The 24716-nt window shown below is 47.3% G+C and overlaps 2 protein-coding genes across 2 annotated transcripts in view; both read right to left on the bottom strand.

Moving 5' to 3' along the window:
* Positions 1–24716, bottom strand: part of eif2b1 (eukaryotic translation initiation factor 2B, subunit 1 alpha) — a 1065098-nt gene that overhangs the window by 1004452 nt on the left and 35930 nt on the right. The gene's annotated exons all lie outside the window — the stretch shown is intronic.
* Positions 1–24716, bottom strand: part of ncor2 (nuclear receptor corepressor 2) — a 278572-nt gene that overhangs the window by 47380 nt on the left and 206476 nt on the right. Inside the window, exons 27-29 of the mRNA XM_078554604.1 lie at positions 21384–21534; positions 13095–13241; positions 11593–11679 (exon numbers count right to left, since the gene is read on the bottom strand). Of these exons, the coding sequence (XP_078410730.1) occupies positions 11593–11679; positions 13095–13241; positions 21384–21534 (385 nt within the window). The remainder of the gene's footprint in view (positions 1–11592; positions 11680–13094; positions 13242–21383; positions 21535–24716) is intronic.

Raw genomic sequence — 24716 nt, forward strand, 5'->3', positions numbered from 1 at the left:
GTGGGTGGGGATGGAGGAGAGAGTTCACGATCTAAATTTGTTGAACTCAATATTCAGTCCGGAAGGCTGTAAAGTGCCTAGTCGGAAGATGAGGTGCTGTTCCTCCAGTTTGCGTTGAGCTTCACTGGAACAATGCAGCAGGCCAAGGACGGACATGTGGGCATGAGGGCAGGGTGGAGTGTTGAAATGGCAAGCGACAGGGAGGTCTGGGTATTGCTTGCGGACAGACCGCAGGTGTTCCGCAAAGCGGTCACCCAGTCTGCGTTTGGTCTCTCCAATGTAGAGGAAACCGCATTGGGAGCAACGAATGCAGTAGACTAAATTGAGGGAAGTGCAAGTGAAATGCTGCTTCACTTGAAAGGAGTGTTTGGGCCCTTGGATGGTGAGGAGAGGGGAAGTGAAGGGGCAGGTGTTGCACCTTCTGCAGTTGCATGGGAAGGTGCTGTGGGAGGGGGTTGAGGTGTAGGGGGTGATGGAGGAGTGGACCAGAGTGTCCTGGAGGGAACGATCCCTGCGGAATGCCACCAGGGGGGTGAGGGGAAGATGTGTTTGGTGGTGGCATCATGCTGGAGTTGGCGGAAATGACGGAGGATGATCCTTTGAATGGGGAGACTGGTGAGGTGATAAGTGAGAACAAGGGGGACCCTATCTCGTTTCTGGGAGGGAGAGGACCGCTTTGCAGAACACCTTCGGTCTGTCCGCAAGCATGACCCAGACCTCCCTGTCACTTGCCATTTCAACACTCCACCCTGCTCCCATGCCCACATGTCCGTCCTTGACCTGCTGCAATGTTCCAGTGATGCTCAACGCAAACTGGAGGAACAGCACCTCATCTTCCGACTAGGCACTTTACAGCCTTCCGGGCTGAATACTGAGTTCGACAATTTTAGATCATGAACTCTCTCCTCCATCCCCACCCCCTTTCCGATCCCCCCTTTTTTCCCCAATAATTTATATAGATTTTTCTTTTCCCACCTATTTCCATTATTTTTAAATGTATTTCCACCCATTGTTTTATCTCTACCTTTTAGCCTATTTCGATCCCTTCCCTTCACCCCACCCCACCCCCACTAGGGCTATCTGTACCTTGCTTGTCCTGCTTTCTACCCTTAATTAGCACATTCCTTAGATAATATCACCACCTTCAACACCTCTTTGTCCTTTTGTCTAGGACATCTTTTGGTTATCTCCACCTATCACTGGCCCTCTACCCAGCTCTACCTGTCCCATCCCCCCCCACCCCTTAAACCAGCTTATATTTCACCTCTCTTCTATTTTTACTTAGTTCTGTTGAAGGGTCATTTGGACTTGAAACGTTAACTGTGTTCCTCTCCGCAGATGCTGCCAGACCTGCTGAGTTTTTCCAGGTATTTTTGTTTTTGTTTTGAATTTCCAGCATCCGCAGTTTTTTGCTTTTATCTTAGATAGATTGTTGTTAGGCAAGGGAATCAAAGATTATCGAGGGTAGATGGGAATGTGGAATTTGAAACACAAACAGGTCAGGATGATCTTATTGAATGGCAGAGCAGGTTCGAGGGGCCGAATGGCTTACTTCTACTCCTATTTTGTATTCTCGTAAGTCAGGGTGGTGAGTGGCTTGGAGCGGAACTTCCAGGTGATGGTGTTCCCATGTATCTGCTGCCCTTATCCCTCTAGATGGTCATGGGTTTGGAAGGTGCTGTGTAAGGAGCCTTGGTGAATTCCTGCAGTGCATCTTGTAAATGGTACACACTGCTGCTACTGTGCATCGGTGGTGGAGGGAGTGAATGTTTTTGGATGGGTCACTAGTCAAGTGGGCTGCTTTGTCCTGCATGGTGTCAAGCTTCTTGAGCATTGTGGGAGCTGCACTCATCGAGGCAAGTGGGGAGTATTCCATCACACTCCTGGCTTGTGCCTTGTAGATGATGGACAGGCTTTGGGGAGTCAGGAGGTGAGTTACTTGTTGCAGGATTCCTAGCCTCTGACCTGCTCTTGTAGCCGCAGTATTTATATGGCTAGTCCAGTTCAGTTTCTGGTCAATGGTAACCCCCAGGATGTTGATAGTGGGGGATTCAGTGATGGTAATGCCATTGAACATCAAGGGGTGATGGTTGGATTCTCTCTTGTTGGAGATGGTCATTGCCTGGCACTTGTGTGGCACGAATGTTATTTGCCACTTGTCAGCCCAAGCCTGGGTATTGTCCAGGTCTTGCTGCATTTGGACATGGACTGCTTCAGTATCTGAGGAGTTGTGAATGGTGCTGAACATTGTGCAATCATCAGCGAACATCCCCACTTCTGACCTTATGGTGGAAGGAAGGTCATTGATGAAGCAGCTGAAGATGGTTGGGCTGAGGACACTCCCCTGAGGAACTCAGAGTCAATGTCAGAGTTAATACCAGAGTATCTTGTCTTAACGCCAGAGTATCTCACAGTTAATTCCGGAATATCCCAGAGTTAATACCAGTGTGTTATGCGCAGGAGAGAGACAGGCAAACTGTACCTATTTCCTCTTACCAACTTGTCTGTAAGCAGAAGGCAATTTGAATTATTTTTCTTTAAAAAAAATGTGATGGCATGTTTTCCCAATCCCTCGGTTTTTGTGATCTAGTTTATTAATAATCTGCAGTAAATTTGAGTTAGGATTAATTCAGAAGGTTAAGTTAATTTCACATTCAAAAACCTGGGGGAGGACTGTCCTCAACACCCTACTCCGCACACGTAAACCTGCACACTCACAGTAAAGGGGGCATGGAGAAAAGGAGTTTTATAGCACAAAAACCATAGAAATGAATATTGGTTCACATGATTTCCAGAGTCCCCAGTCAGAGTCCAATGAGAATTTCTTTCACATAGCACTTGGAGTTCAGCTGCATTGGATTTATTTTCCTGTTGTAGGAACCCAACATAGAATATCTCAGAGTTAATGCCAGAGTATCTCAGAGTTAATGCCAGAGTATCTCAGAGGTGATGCCAGAGTATCTCAGGGGTGATGTCAGAGTATCTCAGGGGTGATGCCAGAGTATCTGAGGGGCGATGCCAGAGTATCTCAGGGGTAATGCCAGAGTATCTGAGGGGCAATGCCAGAGTATCTCAGGGGCAATGCCAGAGTATCTCAGGGGCAATGCCAGAGTATCTCAGGGGCAATGCCAGAGTATCTCAGGGGCAATGCCAGAGTATCTCAGAGGTAATGCCAGAGTATCTCAGGGGTAATGCCAGAGTATCTCAGGGTTAATGCCAGAGTATCACAGGGGCAATGTCAGAGTATCTCAGGGGTAATGCCAGAGTATCACAGGGGCAATGCCAGTGTATCTCAGGGGTGATGCCAGAGTATCTCAGGGGTGATGCCAGAGTATCTCAGGGGTAATGCCAGAGTATCTCAGGGGTAATGCCAGAGTATCTCAGGGGTAATGCCAGAGTATCTCAGGGGCAATGCCAGAGTATCACAGGGGCAATGCCAGAGTATCTCAGGGGCAATGCCAGAGTATCTCAGGGGTAATGCCAGAGTATCTCAGGGGTAATGCCTAGGAATCTCAGAGTATCTCAGGGGTAATGCCAGAGTATCTCAGGGGTAATGCCAGAGTATCTCAGGGGTAATGCCAGAGTATCTCAGGGGCAATGCCAGAGTATCTCAGGGGCAATGCCAGAGTATCTCAGGGGCAATGCCAGAGTGTCTCAGGGGCAATGCCAGAGTGTCTCAGGGGCAATGCCAGAGTATCTCAGGGGTAATGCCTAGGAATCTCAGAGTATCTCAGGGGTGATGCCAGAGTATCTCAGGGGTGATGCCAGAGTATCTCAGGGGTAATGCCAGAGTATCTCAGGGTTAATGCCAGAGTATCACAGGGGCAATGCCAGAGTATCTCAGGGGTAATGCCAGAGTATCACAGGGGTAATGCCAGAGTATCACAGGGGTAATGCCAGAGTATCTCAGGGGTAATGCCTAGGAATCTCAGAGTATCTCAGGGGTGATGCCAGAGTATCTCAGGGTTAATGCCAGAGTATCTCAGGGGTAATGCCAGAGTATCTCAGGGGTAATGCCAGAGTATCTCAGGGGTAATGCCAGAGTATCTCAGGGGCAATGCCAGAGTATCACAGGGGCAATGCCAGAGTATCTCAGGGGCAATGCCAGAGTATCTCAGGGGTAATGCCAGAGTATCTCAGGGGTAATGCCTAGGAATCTCAGAGTATCTCAGGGGTGATGCCAGAGTATCTCAGGGGTAATGCCAGAGTATCTCAGGGGTAATGCCAGAGTATCTCAGGGGTAATGCCAGAGTATCTCAGGGGCAATGCCAGAGTATCTCAGGGGCAATGCCAGAGTATCTCAGGGGCAATGCCAGAGTGTCTCAGGGGCAATGCCAGAGTATCTCAGGGGTAATGCCTAGGAATCTCAGAGTATCTCAGGGGTGATGCCAGAGTATCTCAGGGGTGATGCCAGAGTATCTCAGGGGTAATGCCAGAGTATCTCAGGGGTAATGCCAGAGTATCTCAGGGTTAATGCCAGAGTATCACAGGGGCAATGCCAGAGTATCACAGGGGTAATGCCAGAGTATCACAGGGGTAATGCCAGAGTATCACAGGGGTAATGCCAGAGTATCTCAGGGGTAATGCCTAGGAATCTCAGAGTATCTCAGGGGTGATGCCAGAGTATCTCAGGGGTGATGCCAGAGTATCTCAGGGGTGATGCCAGAGTATCTCAGGGGCGATGCCAGAGTATCTCAGGGGTGATGCCAGAGTATCTCAGGGGTGATGCCAGAGTATCTCAGGGGTGATGCCAGAGTATCTCAGGGGTGATGCCAGAGTATCTCAGGGTTAATGCCAGAGTATCTCAGGGTTAATGCCAGAGTATCTCAGGGGTGATGCCAGAGTATCTCAGGGGTGATGCCAGAGTATCTCAGGGGTGATGCCAGAGTATCTCAGGGGTGATGCCAGAGTATCTCAGGGGTGATGCCAGAGTATCTCAGGGGTGATGCCAGAGTATCTCAGGGGTGATGCCAGAGTATCTCAGGGGTGATGCCAGAGTATCTCAGGGGTAATGCCAGAGAATCTCAGGGGTAATGCCAGAGAATCTCAGGGGTAATGCCAGAGAATCTCAGGGGTAATGCCAGAGAATCTCAGGGGTAATGCCAGAGAATCTCAGGGGTAATGCCAGAGTATCTCAGGGGTAATGCCAGAGTGTCTCAGGGGTAATGCCAGAGTGTCTCAGGGGTAATGCCAGAGTATCTCAGGGGTAATGCCAGAGAATCTCAGGGGTAATGCCAGAGTATCTCAGGGGTAATGCCAGTGAATCTCAGGGGTAATGCCAGAGTATCACAGGGGTAATGCCAGAGTATCACAGGGGTAATGCCGGAGTATCTCAGGGGTAATGCCGGAGTATCTCAGGGGCAATGCCGGAGTATCTCAGGGGCAATGCCGGAGTATCTCAGGGGCAATGCCGGAGTATCTCAGGGGCAATGCCAGAGTATCTCAGGGGCAATGCCAGAGTATCTCAGGGGTAATGCCAGAGTATCTCAGGGGTAATGCCAGAGTATCCCAGGGGTAATGCCAGAGTATCTCAGGGGTAATGCCAGAGTATCTCAGGGGTAATGCCAGAGTATCTCAGGGGTAATGCCAGAGTATCTCAGTAAAAACACAGGTGAAAAGGAGTGAATCGTTTTAAGAAAAACTCAGAAAAAATTGTTTTTTTACCTTTATTACATTTTAAAATGACATCAATTCTAACTCATACAGTAACTGAGAGCTTCAATCTTACACTGTCCCAGTGCAAACTGTCCCCGACTGAACTGTCCCATCCCCACCCTGCCCCCCTGCCCTGTCCCTGTCCCCATGCCCTGCCTCCCCCGCCCTGCCTCCCCTGCCCTGTCCCCCCGCCCTGCCTCCCCTGCCCTGTCCCCCTGCCCTGTCCCCCTGCCCTGTCCCCCCCGCCCTGCCTCCCCTGCCCTGTCCCCCTGTCCCTGTCCCTGTCCTGACCCAGTGGATGTTGCTGCTCCGATTCCATTTTGCTCCTTTATCCCCAATGTTTTCAAATATTTCCCCATCCCTTTTTCACTCGGGTCACATTCTCTAATGGGGCTGTTTTCCTTGGAGAGGAGAAGGCTGAGAGGAGACTTGATAGAAGTTTTTAAAATAATGAGGGGCCTGAACAGAGTAGGTGGGGAGAAACTGTTCCCTCTTGTAAATGGATCGAGAACCAGAGGTCACAGTTTTAATGTGTTTTGCAAAAGAAGGAAATGCGAGATGAGAAAAAGCTTTTCCACACAGCGAGTAGTTAGGGTTTGGAATGCACTGTCTGGAAGTGTGGCAGAGGTAGGTTCAATTGAGGCATTCAAGAGGGTATTGGATGGTTATTTAAATAGAAACAATGTGCAGGGTTACGGGGAAAAAGCAGCAGATTGGCACTAAGTTAAAATGCACGGAGAGCTGGTGCAGACACAATGGGCTGAATAGCCTCCTTCTGCACCGTAATAATTCTGTGATTCAGTTATGATGAAAATTACAAGTTCTAACAATCCTGTATGGAACTAGTGAGAGTGACCCCCGGTTGGAGCGAGAGTGAAAACACACTCTCTGCCTCAGAGGTTTGAGGCTTCATTCAAATCTGGAGCAAACAAAACCTGAGAGGCTCACAGACGTTTACAGTACAGAAAGAGGCCATTCAGCCCATTGTGTCCGTGCCGGTCAACAAAGATCTGACTACACGATTCCCATTTACCAGCACTTGGCCCATAGCCCTGGAGGCTATGACAACGCAAATGAATATCTAAGCACTTAAGTGTTACGAGAGTTTCTGACTCAACCACCCTTTCAGGCAGTGAGTTCCAGACTCCCACCATCCTCTGGGTGAAAGAATTTCTCCTCAACTCCTCTCTTAGCCTTCTACCTCTTACCTTAAATCTATGCCCCCTAGTTATTGGCCCCTTTACTAATGGAAAAAGTGCCTTCCTATCCACCCTATCTATGCCCCTCATAATCTTATACACCTCTATCAGGTCTCCTCTCAACCTTCGCTGCTCCAAGGAAAACAACCCCAGCCTATCCAATCTTTCCTCATAGCTCAGACCCTACAGTCCAGGCAACATCCTGGTGAATCTCCTCTGCACCCTCTCCAGTGCAATCACATCCTTCCTATAATGTGGTGACCAAAACTGCACAAAGTACTCCAGCTGTGGCCCAGTCAGCGTTTTATACAGTTCCAGCATAACCCCCCCTGCTCTTGTATACTATGCCTCGGCTAATAAAGGGAAGTATCCCATATGCCTTCTCAACCACGTTATCTACCTGTCCTGCTACCTTCAGGGATCTGTGGATGTGCACACCAAGGTCCCTCTGATCTTCAGTACTTTCCAGGGTCCTACCATTCATAGTGTAATCCCTTTCCTTGTTAGCCCTCCCCAAGTGCATTACCTCACACTTTTCCGGGTTGAATTCCGTTTGCCATTGCTCTGTCCACCTGACCAGTCCATTGATATCCTCCTGCAGTTTACGGCTATCCTCCTCACTATTTACCACCCGACCAATTTTCATGTCATCCGTGAACTTCTTGATCATACCCCCTACATTTAAGTCCAAACCATTTATGTACACCACAAACAGCAAGGGCCCCAGCACTGAGCCCTGCGGAACCCCACTGGAAACAGACTTCCAGTCACAGAAACATCCCTCTACCATCACCCTCTGCTTCCTGCCTCTCAGCCAATTTTGGATCCAATGTGCCACTTTGCCTTGGATCCCATGGGCTCTTACTTTCTTGACCAGTCTGCCATGTGGGACCGTATCAAAAGCCTTGCTTAAGTCCATGTAGACCACATCAAATGCATTACCCTCATCAACACTCCTGGCTACCTCCTCAAAAAATTCAAATTTGGCCCCTGATATCTCTTCCCTTGCCTCCCTCAGCAGCCTGGGACACATTTCATCCAGGCCTGTGGATTTATCCACTTTTAAGGCCACTAAACCCACTAGTACCTCCTCTCTCTGTTAATTTCCTCTAATATTTCACAGTCCTCCACCCTGATGTTTATACCTGCGTCGCCCTTTTCCACTGTGAAGACTGACGTAAAGTATTCATTGAGGACTGTACCCACATCTTCCGGGTCCACGCACAGATTACCTCTGTGGTCCTTTATTGGCCCTACTCTTTCCTAGTTATTCTCTTGTTCTTTATATATTTAAAAAACCCCTTTGAGTTTTCCTTTAATCTACCCACCAATGCTTTCTCATGCACTCTCTTAGCTTTCCTAATTTCCTATTTAAGTCCCTCCCCGCACTTTTTATACTCCTCTAAGGACTCTGACTTATTGAGCCCTCGGTATCTGCCGTAAGCTTCTCTTTTTTTCTTCATCCTAACCTTTATGTCCCTTGACATCAGGGTTCTCTGGACTTGGTCCCCCCCTTTGTCTTTATGGGAACATATTTGCCCTGTACTCGCTATTTTCTCCTTGAATGCCTCCCACTGCTCTGACAGTTTTATCTGCAAGTAGCTGTTCCCAGTCCACTTGGGCCAAATTGCATCTCATCTTAGTAAAATTAGCCTTTCCCCAGTTTAGAACTACTCCTGGCCCAGCCTTATCCTTTTCCATAACTATTCTAAATCTAACTGAGTTATGGTCACTATCTCCAAAATGCTCTGGTACGCCTTCCACCTGCCTGGGCTCATTTCTGAATATCAGGTCCAGAACTGCCCCCTCCCTTGTTGGCCTTTCTACATACTGGCTAAATAAGTTCTCCTGTGATTTGCACATCCTGCGCTATGTGGGAAATCGTAGACGTTCCTGGCGGTCTGGATGACCATGTGTGCAGGAGGTGCCCTCGACTGGAGCAACTTGAGGTTTTGGAGCTTGAGCGGCAGCTGGGGGCACTATGGTGCATTCATGAGACTGAGAGATTCTCGGACAGCACGTTTCAGGATGTGGTCATCCCGCAGCTGAAGCAAGTGCAAGCAGAGAGGGAATGGGTGACGACCAGACAGAAGAAGGGGACCAGGCAGGTAGTGAGGGAATCCCCCGAGTGCATCTCGCTGGCAAACCGTTTATCGGCCTTGGAAAACAGTGAGAATGATGGTTCCTCTGTGGAGGCCAACCAGAACCAAGGCCATGGCACTGAGGGTGGCCCAGCTGCTCAGGAGGGGGAGGAAGAAGTGTGGAAGGGCAACAGTGGTAGGGGATTCGTTAGCGAGGAGAGTAGACAGGCGCTCCTGCGGCTGTAGGCATGACTCCAGGATGGTATGTTGCCTCCCGGGTGCCAGGCTCAAGGATGTTACGGAACAGCTGAAGGGGGAGGGTACAGGCTCAACATGTTCCCTCTAGGGTGATAGGAAGGAGTAACAAGCCCAGAGAACCGTGGATGGCCAGAGATATTCAGGATAGGATGAAAAGGAAAAGAGAGGCTTTTAGCAGGTACAAGGGAAGCAAATCAGCGGAGGCATTAGTGAGTACAGAAAGTGCAGGGTGGAGCTTAAGAAAGCAATTAGGAGAGCAAAGAGGGAATATGAGAAAGCTCTGGCTGGTAAAAGTAGGGAAAATCCCAAGATATTCTATAAGTATATCAATGGGAAGAGGATAACCAGGGAAAGAGTAGGGCCCATTAGGAACCAAGGGGGCAATCTATGGGTGGAGCCAGAGGACATCAGTAGGGTGTTGAACAAATACTTTACATCATTCTTCACCCAAGAGAATGAGGATGAAGGTATCGAACTCGGGGAGAGAGACTGTGAGGTTCTTAAGCAAATTGATATAGGAAGTGACAAGGCATTGGAGGTGTTGGCAGGCTTAAAAGTGGACAAATCTCCAGATCCAGATGATTTGTGTCCCATACTGCTGAGGGAGGCAAGGGAGATCATCACAGGGGCTCTGACCCAAATTTTTAATTCCTCTTTGGCCATGGGGAAGGTGCCAGGGGACTGGAGAACAGCTAATGTGGTTCCGCTATTTAAGAAGGGTTGTAGAGGGAAGCCAGGGAACTACAGACCAGTGAGTCTCACGTCAGTGGTAGGGAAATTATTGGAGAAAATTCTGAAGGAGAGAATCTACCTCCACTTGGAGAGGCAAGGTTTGATCAGGGATAGTCAGCATGGCTTTGTTAGAGGGAGGTCATGCTTAACAAATTTGATTGAATTTTTTGAGGAGGTGACCAGGTGTGTAGATGAGGGTAATGCAGTTGATGTAGTTTATATGGACTTCAGCAAAGCCTTTGACAAGGTCCCACATGGGAGACTTATAAAGAAGGCAAATGCACATGGGATACAGGCTAATTTGATGAGGTGGATTCAAAATTGGCTTAGTTGTAGGAGACAGAGGGTGATGACAGAAGGATGCTTTAGTGACTGGAAGCCAGTGTCCAGTGGCGTACCACAGGGATCTGTGCTGGGTCCCCTATTATTTGTCATTTATATAAACGACATAGATGACTATGTGGGGGGTAGGATTAGTAAGTTTGCGGATGACACAAAGAGTGGCTGGGTGGTTAACAGTGAGGTTGAGTGTCTTGGGCTACAGGGAGATATTGACGGGTTGGTCAAATGGGCAGATAAGTGGCAGATGGAATTTAACCCTGAAAAGTGTGAGGTGATATACTTTGGAAGGAGTTATTTGACAAGGAAGTATTCAATGAACAGCATGGCACTAGGAAGTTCTGAGGAACAAAGGGACCTTGGTGTGTGTGTCCATATCTCTGAAGGCAGAGGGGTATGTTAGTGGGGTGGTGATAAAGGCATATGGGACACTTGCCTTTATCAATTGAGGCATAGATTACAAAAGCAGGGAGGTCATGTTGGAGTTATATAGAACCTTGGTGAGGCCACAGCTGGAGTACTGTGTGCAGTTCTGGTCGCCACATTACAGGAAGGATGTGATTGCACTGGAGGGGGTGCAGAGGAGATTCACCAGGATGTTGTCTGGGATGAAACATTTAAGTTATGAAGAGAGGTTGGATAGACTTGGGTTGTTTTCGTTGGAGCAGAGAAGACTGAGGGGTGACCTGATCGAGGTGTACAAGATTATGAGGGGCATGGACAGGGTGGATAGGGAGCAGCTGTTCCCCTTAGTTGAAGGATCAGTCACAAGGGGACATAAGTTCAAGGTGAGGGGCAGGAGGTTTAGGGAGGATGTGAGGAAAAATCTTTTTACTCAGATGGTGGTGAGGGTCTGGAATGCACTGCCTGGGAGGGTGGTGGAGGCGGGTTGCCTCACATCCTTTAAAAAGTACCTGAATGAGCACTTGGCACGTCATAACATTCAAGGCTATGGGCCAAGTGCTGGTAAATGGGAATAGGTAGGTAGGTTAGGTGTTTCTCACGTGTCGGTGCAGACTCGATGGGCCGAAGGGCCTCTTCTGCACTGTGATTCTGTGCTGCTGACTGCCTGTCCCAGGGTCCTCCTCTCGCACTCTCCTCTGAGGAACCCAAACTGTTTTCAGTTGGGTTAATGAGGCAAGGGATTGCAGGAAACTGTGTCTATCTCAGCAAAATAACTTCTGTGAATTTCGGCTGTTTGAACTAGAAAGGGAAGATGTGAGTGTAAATAGAGAGAGAGAGAGAGAGAGAGCACTGACACTACAGATTCTCAACAATCTGCAACTGAAGATTTTCATCATCACTGACTGCAGCTGAACAAAGTATACCTTGTATGATTGAGCCCTGAATGTGCGAGCGTTCTTTCGAGTCACAGTTACCCAGTCTGTCCCTGGAAACAGCATGAAGCAACAGCCCTGAAACACACAAACCATTATTCTCCAATGAGAAATCTAACCCTGGAAACTAAACAACTACTTCAATATACATATAGTGCCTTTAACATTGCAAAACATCCCAAGGCATTACCCAAGTCAAAATTTGATACACATAAGGAGATGTTAGGTCAGATGACCAAAACCTTGGTCAAAGAGTTAGTTTTTAGGGAATGTTGTGGAGGAGGAAGGAGAGGTAGAGATGTGTAGGGAGGGAATTCTAGAGGTTGGGGCCCAGGGAGCTGAAGGTGCAGCCACCAATAGTGGAGTAATTAAATTTGGGGATGCTCAAGATGCCAGGACTGGAGGAGTGTAGATACATGGGAGAGTTTTTTGTTTGTTCACAGGATGTCGGTGTTGCTGGCTGGGCCAACATTTATTGCCCATCCCTAGTTGCCCTTGAGAACGTGGTGGTGAGCTGCCTTCTTGAACTGCTGCAGTCCATGTAGGTACACCCACAGTGCTGTTAGGGAGGGAGTTCCAGGATTTTGACCCAGCAAAAGTGAAGGAACGGGGATATATTTCCAAGTTAAGATGGTGAGTGGCTTGCAGGGGAACTTCCAGGTGGTGGTGTTCCCATCTATCTGCTGCTCTTGTCCTTCTAGATGGTAGTGGTCATGGGTTTGGAAGGTGCTGCCTAAGGAGCCTTGGTGAATTCCTGCAGTGCATCTTGTAGGTGGTACGCACACTGCTGCAACTGTGCGTCGGTAGTGGAGGGAGTGAATGTTTAAGGTGGTGGGTGGAGTGCCAAACAAGCAGGCTGCTTTGTCCTGGATGGTGTTGAGCTTCCTGAGTATTGTAGGAGCTGCACTCATTATGGGTTGTGGAGCTAGGGAGGGGGAAGGCCATGGAGAGATTTGAAAAGAAAGGTGAGATTTTTTAATTAGATCATCCCATAATCTTCAAACTCAAGGAAATACAGCCTGGTCCATGCACCTATCCTAATTTTGACCAGTTTAGTCCTGGTGTCATTCTGGTGAACCTGTGCTCCACCCTCTCCAAGGCCAATATGTCCTTCCTGAGCTGTGGTGCCCAGAACTGAACACAGCTGCTCCAGACTGGGTTTGAACAGAGCTCTTTATAACTGTAACAAAACTTCCACCCCCTTTGGATCCCAGTCCCCTTTCAGATAATGGTCAACATTCTCTTAACCATTTCAATTATTGGTTTGCCCCAGCAAGTTCAAACTTGTTATAAAAACAAACAATATGAGTTTTCTCAGTAACAATAATCCAACTGACTGATCAGTTTGTGAAAGGGTTTATAGGCTGTCTCATCCTTAACCGATTGATTTGAGCATGACTGAGTGACAATCTAAGCTGCTGCATGAATTGCCATGATTAACTGACATGTGATTTGGGGAATTCTAGACAGTGAAGAGATTTTGTCCCACTTACCCTCATAGCTGGATGGAAGTGGATCCTGTGTTGTTAAACCCCATCCGATGCCCCCTTCCATCATCTTGTAGCTCCGTTTCATTCCAGCAACTTCATTCATGGCTGCAGCACTCTCTTGATCGTCTTTTGAATTTTCTGGTGTGAAACCTGATTCATTGTACAGAAGATGAATTGGTAGAAAAACTAGAGCACACCATCTACAGGGCACAAGTCAGAAGTGTGATGGGATACTCTCCACTTGTCTGGATGAGTGCAGCTCCAACAACACTAGAAAAGCTCTGTGCTCTGCTCTCAGGCAAGAGTGAAACTGAGACCGCTGTTGTAATATGGCTTTAAAGGATAGCAGCATGCAATCACTCAAAGGGAGTGTGTCATGTGATCCAGTCTCAGTTTCATTTTGGCTTGTGAGCAGAACACAGCACAAACAGTTCTGCTGCTGATGTCTGCAAGCTTTCTATCTGTGTATATCTGTTCTCATGTGCTGAGTTTAAATAAATGAACCCACAGCATGTTTACCCAATTCCTTGAGTGGTTGGTGCCTTTATAACATTATAAAAACACGACACGGTGCTCAGCGGTGGTCAAACAGCCTGGCAACAAGATTAAATACAGGTATGACAGGGTGAACAGCCTTATATTGTGCTACAAGGCATGGGGCGACCCTTGACGTTTTGGTCAGACCACAATGAGCTCATAGTGTTGGTGAGCGTTGAAATCACTGCATGGTGACTGCACAGAAAAGTTTTGAAGACACAGAGCCAAGATGGTGCTTAAGTAAAGAGCTGATAAGCAGACAGATGGACAGATCCCTTGTGGTGAGAGTGCAGTGCAGAGCCTGCCAGCTCAGTGAGTGGGGCAGTGCGGTGAGGGGACCAGCGCCAGGTTAGCTCTGTCGTGAAGGATAAGTGACCAGGGTGTAGGCTGGATCTATAGTGAGCGAGGGTGGGTCAAACAAAAAAGGCAAACAAAGGCGTCATAAACTGCGGGCCAGAGAAGGTTGTGATTATAATGGATGGCTTCAGGAGTTGCTGAACAATAAATTGAATTAAACAAGGAGGAAGGTCAAACGGATATTGTCAAAATGTCCACAAAATTGCCCAGTATAAATTGGGGTGGAACTGACCTATCTGAATTCAAACTGTTTAAGCAGCATATAGAGCTATGGTTTATAGATTCAGGTTTGTCTGAACCAAAGAAGCGAGCTACAAACATTCACCTAGCATTTGGGAACAAAGGTCTACACAGGACAAAGTGACACTGAGACTGGATCACATGACACTTCCCTTCTAGTGGATGATATGCGGCTATCCCTTAAGGTACATTACAAAAGTTTACATGTGTGGAAGTTCGCACGTGTGGAAGTTCTATCTCCGTTGACATGGTCAATCTTTCTTGTACCTGGGTGGTGAGCTGAGGATCTGTACTGGGATGTCCTGAGTAATCTAGTAGTTTGCATTTGCTCATTAGTGACAGTGTTAATCAGTCAGATGCTGTTATGGTCCTCACGCTGCACGACTCCCTAACCAACTCTCAACATTGTCAATACACTGTCTTAAACAGCAATGTCTTCACAGAACAAGCATTTGGTATATTATTCTGTTCCCACTGGCTCCTTATCACCAGTTTCTTTAAACTAGATTGGCAGGGGGATGGGAACCTGAGAGAAAATTCGGAGTGGAGAGGAGGAAAACTGGCACTGGGAAGTATAGAAGTATTAACTGATAAGGAGGAGATATCAGAGAGTAGTATCAAGGTAAACAGAACACTTGGAGAGATTGATAGAATTAGAGTAGGCAATAGTAAGTCACTAGATGGGGTCAGAGTAAGGGGGAAAGTAAAGCCTAAATCATGGCTAATGTGCAAGAATGTGAATGCACGGAGTATGGTTAATAAGGTTGGTGAGCTACAGGCACAGATTGACAAATGGAACTATGATATTATTGCTATAACAGAAACCTGGATCAAAGAAGGGCAGGTCTGGGCGTTAAATATTCCTGGGTAAAGGTGTTTAGGAGAAGCGGGAAAGGGAGAAAAGTGGGGGGAGTGGCAGTGTTGATTAACAATGGCATTACAGTACTGCGGAGAGAGCGGATGTTCTGGAGGGGGTCAAGGACAGAATCTCTCTGGCTAGAGGTAAGGAATGAAAAGGATGCAATAACATTGATCGGTGTAGTATATAGATCACCAACTAGTGGAAAGGATGTGGAGGAACAAATTTGCAAAGCGATTATGGAGAGATGCAAGAATTATAGAGTAACCATAATGGGAGAATTCAATTATCCAAATATAGACCGGGGTAGGAATAGTGCAAAGGGACAAGAGGGGCAAGAGGTCCTGCAATGTGTTCAAAACCATTTTCTGCAGCAGCATGTTTCCAGTCTAACGAGAGGTCAAGCACTTTTGCACCTAGTTCTGGGGAACGAGTTGGCCCAAGTGGATCAAATATCAATGGGACAACATTTAGGGACAGTGACCTTTGTATCATAAGGTTTGTGTTGACCACGGAAAAGAACAAGGAACAATCCAGAGCAGGACTTGCGGGGGGAAGCCAACTTCAATGGGACGAGAATGTACCTGAGTCAAGTGAGTTGGAATCAAATGTTGACAGAAAAAACAGTGCTGAACAATGGGCCTCCTTCAAAGAAACAGTATTGCAGGGAATGTCAAGGTATATTCCCTTAAATGAGAAAGGTAGGACAAAAAAATCCAGAGAGTGTGGATGATGAGAGATAGAGGTGAAGATGAAAAGGAAGAAGTGCACGTACAACAGATGTCAGGTAGAAAATACAACGGAGAATCAGACTGAATATAGAAGGACCAGAGGGGAAGTGAAGAAACTAATAAGAACAGCAAGGAGAGAGCACGAAAAGAGATTGGCAGTGAACATAAAAGGGAATCCCAAGGTTTTCTTTGAGCATATAAATAATAAAAAGGTGGTAAAAGAAAGAGTGGGGCTGATTATGGATAAAAAAGGGGACTTGCACATGGAGGCAGGAGAAATAGTGGAGGTATTAAACAAGTATTTTGCATCTGCCTTTACAAAGGAAGAAGATGCCACCCAGGCCAAGGTGAGAGAGGAGGTAACTGGTACGGTAGAATAATTTACACTCGAGAAGGTGGTGTAAGAAATCTATTTTAAGTAAAGATAGCCTAAGGTACCAGGACCAGATGAGGTGCATCCAAGGGCACTGAGGGAAGTGAGAGTGGAAACTGCAGAGGCACTAGTGATAATCTTCCGGTCTTCCTGAGACACAGGGGAGGTGCCAGAGGACTGGAGAATTGCGAATGTTACACCCTTGTTTAAAAAGGGGTGCAAGGATAAAGCTGGCAACTACAGACCAGTCAGTTTCACTTCAGCGGTAGGGAAACTTCTGGAAGCTATAGTATGGGACAAAACCAATTGTCATGTAGACAAGTGCAGGATAATTAAGGAAAGCCAGCATGGACTCACTGAGGGAAAATCATGTTTAACTAACTTGCTGGAGTGTTTTGAGGAGGTAACAGAGAAGGTTGATAAAGGAAACACTGTTGATATGGATTTTCAAAAGGCATTTGATACGTTGCCACACAACAGACTCGTGAGCAAAATTGGAATAAAAGGGAAAGTCGGCACTTAGATAAGATATTGGCTCAATGACAGGAAACAGAGAGTAGTGATAAATGGTTGTTTCTCAGATTGGAGGAAAGTTTGTAGTGGAGTTCCCCAGGGGTCAGTGTTGGGACCCTTGCTCTTCCTGGTATATATTAATGACCTGGACTGTGGTGTTCAGGGAATGATTTCGACATCTGCAGATGATACAAAGATTGGAAATGTTGTCAACTATGATAAGGATAGTCTTGAAATTCAAAAGGACATAGACATGTTGGTGGATTGGGCAGACAAGTGGCAGATGAAGTTCAATGCAGAGAAGCGTGAGGTGATTCATTTTGGCAGGAAAGATATGGAGAGACAGTATAAAATAAAGGGAAAGCCTCTAAAGGAGATGCAGGAACAGAGGGACCTTGGTGTATATGTATAGGTCATTGAAGATGGCAGGGCATGTTGAGATAGCAGTTAATAAAGCATAGTGTCTTAAGCTTTATTAGAAGGGGCATTGAGTACAAGAGTAAGGAGGTCATGTTGAACTTGTATAAGGCACTAGTTTGGCCTCATCTGGAGTACTGTATCCAGTTCTGGGCGCCATACTTGAGGAAGGATGTGAAGGCATTGGAGAGTACAGAGGGGATTCACAAGAATGATTCCAGGGATGAAGAACTGTAGCTATGAGGATAGATTGGAGAGGTTGGGACTGTTTTCCTTGGAGAAAAGAAGGCTGAGAGGAGACCTGATAGAGGTATTCAAGATCCTGAGGGGTATGGACAGGGTAAATAGTGAACATCAATGACTAAAGGGCACAGAATCAAAATAATTGGCAAAAGGAGTAAATGTCATGAGGAAAAATATTTTCACCCGGAGGGTGGTTGGAGCCTGGAACAAACTTCCTGAAAGGGTGGTGGAGACAGGTTCGATCGAGGGTATTCAAAAGGGAATTGGATTGCTAGCTGAAAAGAGAGAATGTGCAAGGTTACGGGAATAAGGCAGGAGAGTATGACTAGGCGGAATGCTCTCTCAGATAGCCAGTGCGGACTCGATGGGCTGAATGGCCTCCTCCTGCACTGCAAAGATTCTGTGATACTGTGATCACACTGTGTCAACACTGAGAACATCATCACTTTAGACCTGAGTGATTCTGCTGTTAAAATAAAGCACTGCACGCGCAAAACAAAGTGTGACAAACACTTTGCTCACAGTACTCAGTAAAGAGATGCAATGCGGTCAGTGCTGAGGGAGTGCTGCACTGTCAGAGGGTCAGTACTGAGGGAGCGCTGCACTGTCGGAGGGTCAGTACTGAGGGAGTGCCGCACTGTCAGAGGGTCAGTACTGAGGGAGTGCCGCACTGTCGGAGGGTCAGTACTGAGGGAGTGCCGCACTGTCGGAGGGTCAGTACTGAGGGAGTGCCGCACTGTCGGAGGGTCAGTACTGAGGGAGCGCCGCACTGTCGGAGGGTCAGTACTGAGGGAGCGCCGCACTGTCAGAGGGTCAGTACTGAGGGAGGGCTGCACTGTCAGAGGGTCAGTACTGAGGGAGCGCTGCACTGTCGGAGGGTCAGTACTGAGGGAGTGCCGCACTGTCGGAGGGTCAGTACTGAGGGAGCGCCGCACTGTCGGAGGATCAGTACTGAGGGAGCGCCGCACTGTCAGAGGGTCAGTACTGAGGGAGCGCCGCACTGTCGGAGGGTCAGTACTGAAGGAGCGCCGCACTGTCGGAGGGTCAGTACTGAGGGAGCGCCGCACTGTCGGAGGGTCAGTACTGAGGGAGCGCCGCACTGTCAGAGGGTCAGTACTGAGGGAGGGCTGCACTGTCAGAGGGTCAGTACTGAGGGAGCGCTGCACTGTCGGAGGGTCAGTACTGAGGGAGTGCCGCACTGTCGGAGGGTCAGTACTGAGGGAGCGCCGCACTGTCGGAGGATCAGTACTGAGGGAGCGCCGCACTGTCAGAGGGTCAGTACTGAGGGAGCGCCGCACTGTCGGAGGGTCAGTACTGAAGGAGCGCCGCACTGTCGGAGGGTCAGTACTGAGGGAGCGCCGCACTGTCGGAGGGTCAGTACTGAGATAGCGCCACACTATCAGAGGATCAGTACTGAGATAGTGCCGCACTATCAGAGGATCAGTACTGAGATAGCGCCGCACTATCAGAGGATCAGTACGGAGGGAGCGTCACACTGTTGGAGGGTCAGTACAGGGGGGAGTGCTGCACTGTTGAAGGGTTTGTACTGAAGTCATGCTGCACTGTCGGAGGGTCAGTTCTGTGTTGGATAGGGAATTGGTTAACTATCAGGAAGCAGAGAGTAAGGACAAATGGGTTATTTTTGGGTTGACAAGCTGTAACTAATGGTGTGCCACAGGGATCAGTGCTGGGGCTTCAACTATTTACAATTTATATCAATGGCTTAGATGAAGGGACCCAATGTACGGTAGCTAAATTTGCTGATGATACAAAAATAGGTCGGAATTTAATTTGTGAAGATGACGTAAGGAAGCTACAAAGTGATATAAACAGGTTCAGTGAATGGACAAAAATTTGGCGGATGGAGTATAATGTGGGAAATGTGAACTTGTCCACTTTAGCAGGAAGAATAAAAAAGCAGCACATTATTTAAATAGAGAGAGATTACAGAACTCTGAGGTACAGAGGGATCTGGGTGTCCCGGTACATGAACCATATAAAGTTAGTGTGCAGGTACAGCAAGTAATTAGGAAGCCAAATGGAATGTTGTCATTTATTGCAAGGGGAGTGGAATATAAAGGTAGGGATGTTTTGCTACAGATGAACAGGGTGTCGGTGAGACCACATTTGGAGTACAGTTCTGGTTTCCTTACTTAAGAAATGATATAATTGTGTTAGAAGCAATTCAGAGCAGGTTCACTCAACTGATACCTGGGATTCAGGCTTATCTTATCAGGAAAGGTTGGACAGGCTGGACCTGTATCCATTGGAGTTTAGAAGAATGAGAGATGATCTTATTGAAACATATAAGATCCTGAGGGGACTTGACAGGGTGGATGCTGAGAGGATGTTTCCCCTTGTGGGAGAGACGAGAACTAGGGAACACCGTTTAAAAAAAGGGTTTGCCCATTTAAGACTGAGATGAGAAGAAATTTTTTTCTCAGTGGGTTGTGAGTCTGTGGAATTCTCTTCCTCTCAGAGTGTGGAGGCTGGGTCATTGAACATATTCAAGCTGAGTTAGATAGGTTATCGACTGACAAGGGAGTCAAAGGCTTTCGGGGGATGGACAGGAAAGTGGGGTTTCAATCCACAGTCAGATCAGCCATGATCTTATTCAATGGTGGGGCAGGCTTGAGGGGCTGAATGGCCTACTCCTGCTCCTGATTCGTATCATTATATGTACTGAGGGAACGCTGCACTGTTGGAGGGGCCAACTTTGAGATTGACATATTAAACCTTGTTCAGGCTAATTTAAAAGATCCCAGTCTCTGTTAAAATCAGCTGAATTGTTCACTTGCCCCTGAACTGACATCACTAAAACAGGTTAACTGCTCAGTAACTTTGCTGACCGTCTGTGAGACCTGGGGTGATTCATGTGCTTTTGGAAAAGCCTACACTTTATTTTTGTGTGGTATCTCTTTTAAGACCAAAGTGAACAGGAGAGTATTCTGAGAGTTAATTGGTTTGATGATTATGACATCATTTGGTTCCAAGGAATACCCATGTGACCCGGGGTTGCCATGAGGATGAGCAGCTAAAAAGCAAAGGGTAAATTTAAAGTTAATTGCAGTTAAAGGGGTCGGCCTGTTTTTCTGTTTGGCCGTTCAGAACAGAGAATTCATGCGAGAGGAAACGAGCATGGTTCTCTCTGAATAGAACAGTATTGTGTTTCACACAGATCCTTGCACTAAAGCAGTTCTCTGAGAATACAGCAAAGATTGTGTTACTGTGTGTTGGAGAGGACAGAGAGCTGCAAACAGGAAGAGTGAGGGATTGTGGATTGGACAATACCCATTGCTGCTGTTTCAGTGTTGCCAGAGCACATCAGATTGTTTAAAGAGTTGGAGAAGTCTCTGAGTCTCAGGACTGTCATGACCCCAGTGAAAGGGAGCTCTTGGACTTGTGCCTTGTCGGTGGTATCTGTGTCCGTGGACTTCGGAGCATTACAGCTGCTGCTGCATGTTACTCAAGGGCCAAAATAATTAAGTGGGAAGTGAGAGATCCTACATAGTGGAGACTGAGTTGAAAAGACTGCACGTGATGCCACTCTTCTTCAGGAAGTAATGTGAGCGCTTATAACTACGTGAAATGTATGTTTTTGTATCGAATATTTAAAGTGAAATCTACCTTTTTGCTTGAAATATCCTTCACCTGTTAATCAATGCTTGAATTATGTTGATTTTAGTTGGTTTGTTACAGTAAAAAGTTTTAAAAAGTGAAATCTCGTCCAGTGGTTTTCTTTTTGTTGGTCTCATGGGGATTCCTTTCCTTTAAATAATTATCAGTGTCTACAGGGATCGTAACAGACCTTACTGTGCAACAACTGAGTGTCACCTTTGGCTACATAAGAACAGTGATTAGATTTTCGATGAACTCATTCAGTGATGCACTCTGGAAAGTCTGGAGGATGTGAGGTGCAGCTTTATAGATTTTAGAACCAGAGAACGTTTGTTGAATTTGTTGTTCCACATTGTCACATGATAGAACATGTGGTGTTTGAAAGCTTTATTAAAGATCCTCACCATCGTACGACAGCACATGGCCACTTTTCCCTTCATAGATGACGTGTCCTTTCGGCGAGGCTTCCTTTTGCACTCTCTCATTCCTACTGGGATTGTCTTCTGCAATAATCCTGGTGATGGTTCCTTTATACAGAACCTCCGCTGGTGTTCCCTGTATAAATGCAGATGGGAGACAATGGGCATTATAGAGTGAATGAGAACATTCAATGCCAGAGCAAAGCAGATGGGACTCTTTACGCCATTTAGTTCAGAAATATGACAGATAGCATGAATATAGACTAGGAGAGACCAGGAGGAGGTCAGGACTGACCAGCTGAGGGAGAAGATAGCCCCTTGACTGAGGAAAGAGCAACACAAAAAAGTACTTCTGAACTAAATGAAACATAGAGCCCCATCAGAGCACAGAAACAATCGATGTATAGTATGGAACATGCAGAGCAGCTGGCTGCTTTATCATGGGAATGTTAGTTATAATGACATAGCAAGTCACTGTCTGCATCAGCCAATTGTTCAATTCCCTACATTTCAATGTATGCAAATACACTAAACGTTTTTGTGCACAATTAACTGTTAATAACGCTGTGTAATTGCCACAAATGTGACACACCATTGTGGAAAACATCCCAACAGAGGTGCAATACTTTCCCACTGCCCTTTGACCTGACCATTCAATCAATGTCTGCATCTGGGAAGCAGGCCAGTCACAATCACTACTCGGTGCTGTTGTCACACAAACAGTATCCTGATCCCATGTATCTGCCCTTTTCCTATACCCTGTTTTCCCCTTTTTCTCGATCACCTCTAATCGATTCTTCAATGTTGACCTGACCTCTGCTTCAATCACTCACTTGTCAGAGTGAATTTTTATTGATTGATTCATGGGATGTGGGCATCATTGGCTGGGCCAGCATTTATTGCCCATCCATAATTGCCCCTTGAGAAGGTGGTGGTGAGCTGCCTTCCTGACCCACTGCAGTCCATGTGGTGTAGGTACACCCACAGTGCTGTTAGGGAGGGAGTTCCAGGATTTTGACCCAGTGACAGTGAAGGAACGGTGATATATTTCCAAGTCAGGATGGTGAGTGGCTTGGAGGGGAATTTCCAGGTGGGGGTGTTCCCATCTATCTGCTTCTCTTGTCCTTCTAGATGGTAGTGGCTCTGGGTTTGGAAGGTGCTGCCGAAGGAGCTTATCTTGTAGATGGTACACACTGCTGCCACTGTGCATCAGTGGTGGAGGGAGTAAATATTGAAGGTGGTGGATGGGGTGCCGATCAAGTGGGCTGTTTTGCCTGGGTGGCGTCGAGCTTCTTGAGTGTTGTGGGAGCTGCACTCATCCAGGCAAGTGGAGAGTATTCCATCACACTCCTGACTTGTGCCTTGTAGACGGTGGGCACGATTTGGGGATTCAGGAGGTGAGTTACTTTCTGCAGAATTCCCAGCCTCTGACCTGCTCTTGTAGCCACAGTATTTATATGGCTAGTCCAGTTCAGTTTCTGGTCAATGGTAACCCCCAGGATGTTGCTAGTGGGGGATTCAGTGATGGTAATGCCATTGAACATCAAGGGGCGATGGTTAGATTCTCTCTTGTTGAATTGGTCATTGCCTGACACTTGTGTGGTGTGAATATTACTAACTCCACAGCTTCCCAACCCTCTCTGTCCTAAATCTTTCACATTTACTTTATATCTGAACCCCTCACTCTAATACTCTCAATCAATGTTAACTGTCTGTTTCTATCTAATATAGAGAGGTTTAAGGACCGAGCAAATTGTCCCATCATCTCTTCTGTTCTGATGAAAACAGTTCAATATTTTAAAGTTTTTTTTGTGTATTTCTATTTCCTTATACTAGACAGCCTTCTTGTACATGGGTATTGTAGTCTTCCCATTGCCTAACTATCCTTCTAGTATAGAACATAGGAACAGGAGGAGGCCATTCAACCCCTCATGCCTGTTCCGCCCCATTCAATTAGATCATGGCTGATCCGTACTCCATTTAACCAACTCGGCTCCTTATCCTTTAATCCCCTTACCCAACAGCAAACTATCAATCTCAGATTTGAAATTGTCATAATGCTTTCATCACAGAAAATGGTTCATCTTCAAGGTCCAAGAACGTTCCGGAAGGATTTGTGTTTTAAAAGACACTGCCCCTTAAAGGGTTAATGCGAGGACTCTGGTTGCTGCTGTTCCTGGAAAAGACAGCATTTTACAGGACAAGGTAATTAAGCAGTTTTAAAGAAGCTGGAAACTCTTGACCCCAATGGACTGTTTACAAAAGGGTGGTTTATGGCTTAGGGCAAAAAACATGCCTGGAAAACTGAATTTAAAAGTTGGTTTTGCTTTGGAGAAAAAGATCAACTGCTTGGGGAAAGAAGACAACAGCTCCTGAAGCTCCAGACCCCGTCCAAAGTGAAAAGTGATGCAAGTTGCTCCGAAGTCACTCCAAGTTCTAAAATCGACTGACTGCAAGTTTTCCTCAAAGTCTGCTTGATAAATAGTGCAAGAATCATCGATTGTTTCCCTGACCAGCGCTGAGAAACCAGCTGTGGAACCCAGACACCATTTCAAGGGCTTCACCATCTATCCATTTCCCTTTAACCATTGACTTTTATCCTTCTGGCAGAATTCTTCAATTTTTTTGCTGTGTGTTTGTATGAGAGTGTGAGAGTGTGTGTGTGTGTGCGTGTGTGTGTGCGTGTGTGTGTGCATGTGTGTGTGTGTGTGCGTGTGTGTGTGTGCGTGCGTGTGTGAGTGAGTGCGTGCGTGCGTGTGAGAGAGAGAGCACGCGCGTGTGTGTATGTGAGAGAGCGCGCGAGAGAAAGCGCGCTTGTGTGTGAGAGCGCTCATGTGTGAGAGCGCATGTGTGTGTGTGAGAGCGCGCATGTGTGTGAGAGCGTGTGTATGAGCGCGCGCGTGTGTGAGCGCGCGCGTGTGTGAGCGCGCGCGTGTGTGAGCGCGCGCGTGTGTGAGCGCGCGCGTGTGAGAGAGCGCGCGCGAGAGAGAGAGAGCGCGCGCGAGAGACAGCGCGCGCGTGAGAGAGAGCGCGCGCGTGTGCGAGAGCGCGCGCGTGTGAGAGAGAGCGCGCGTGTGAGAGAGAGCGCGCGTGTGAGAGAGAGCGCGCGTGTGTGAGAGAGCGCGCGTGTGTGAGAGAGCGCGCGTGTGAGAGTGCGCGCGTGTGAGAGCGCGCGTGTGTGAGAGCGCGCGTGTGTGAGAGAGCGCGCGTGTGTGAGAGAGCGCGTGTGTGAGAGAGCGCGCGTGTGTGAGCGAGCGCACGTGTGTGTGAGCGTGCGTGAGAGCACGCTTGTGTGAGAGCGTGCATGTGAGTGAGTGT

The sequence above is a fragment of the Cetorhinus maximus genome, chromosome 12 (genome assembly GCF_964194155.1).
Source record: "Cetorhinus maximus chromosome 12, sCetMax3.hap1.1, whole genome shotgun sequence".
In the NCBI taxonomy this organism is placed as follows: domain Eukaryota; kingdom Metazoa; phylum Chordata; class Chondrichthyes; order Lamniformes; family Cetorhinidae; genus Cetorhinus; species Cetorhinus maximus.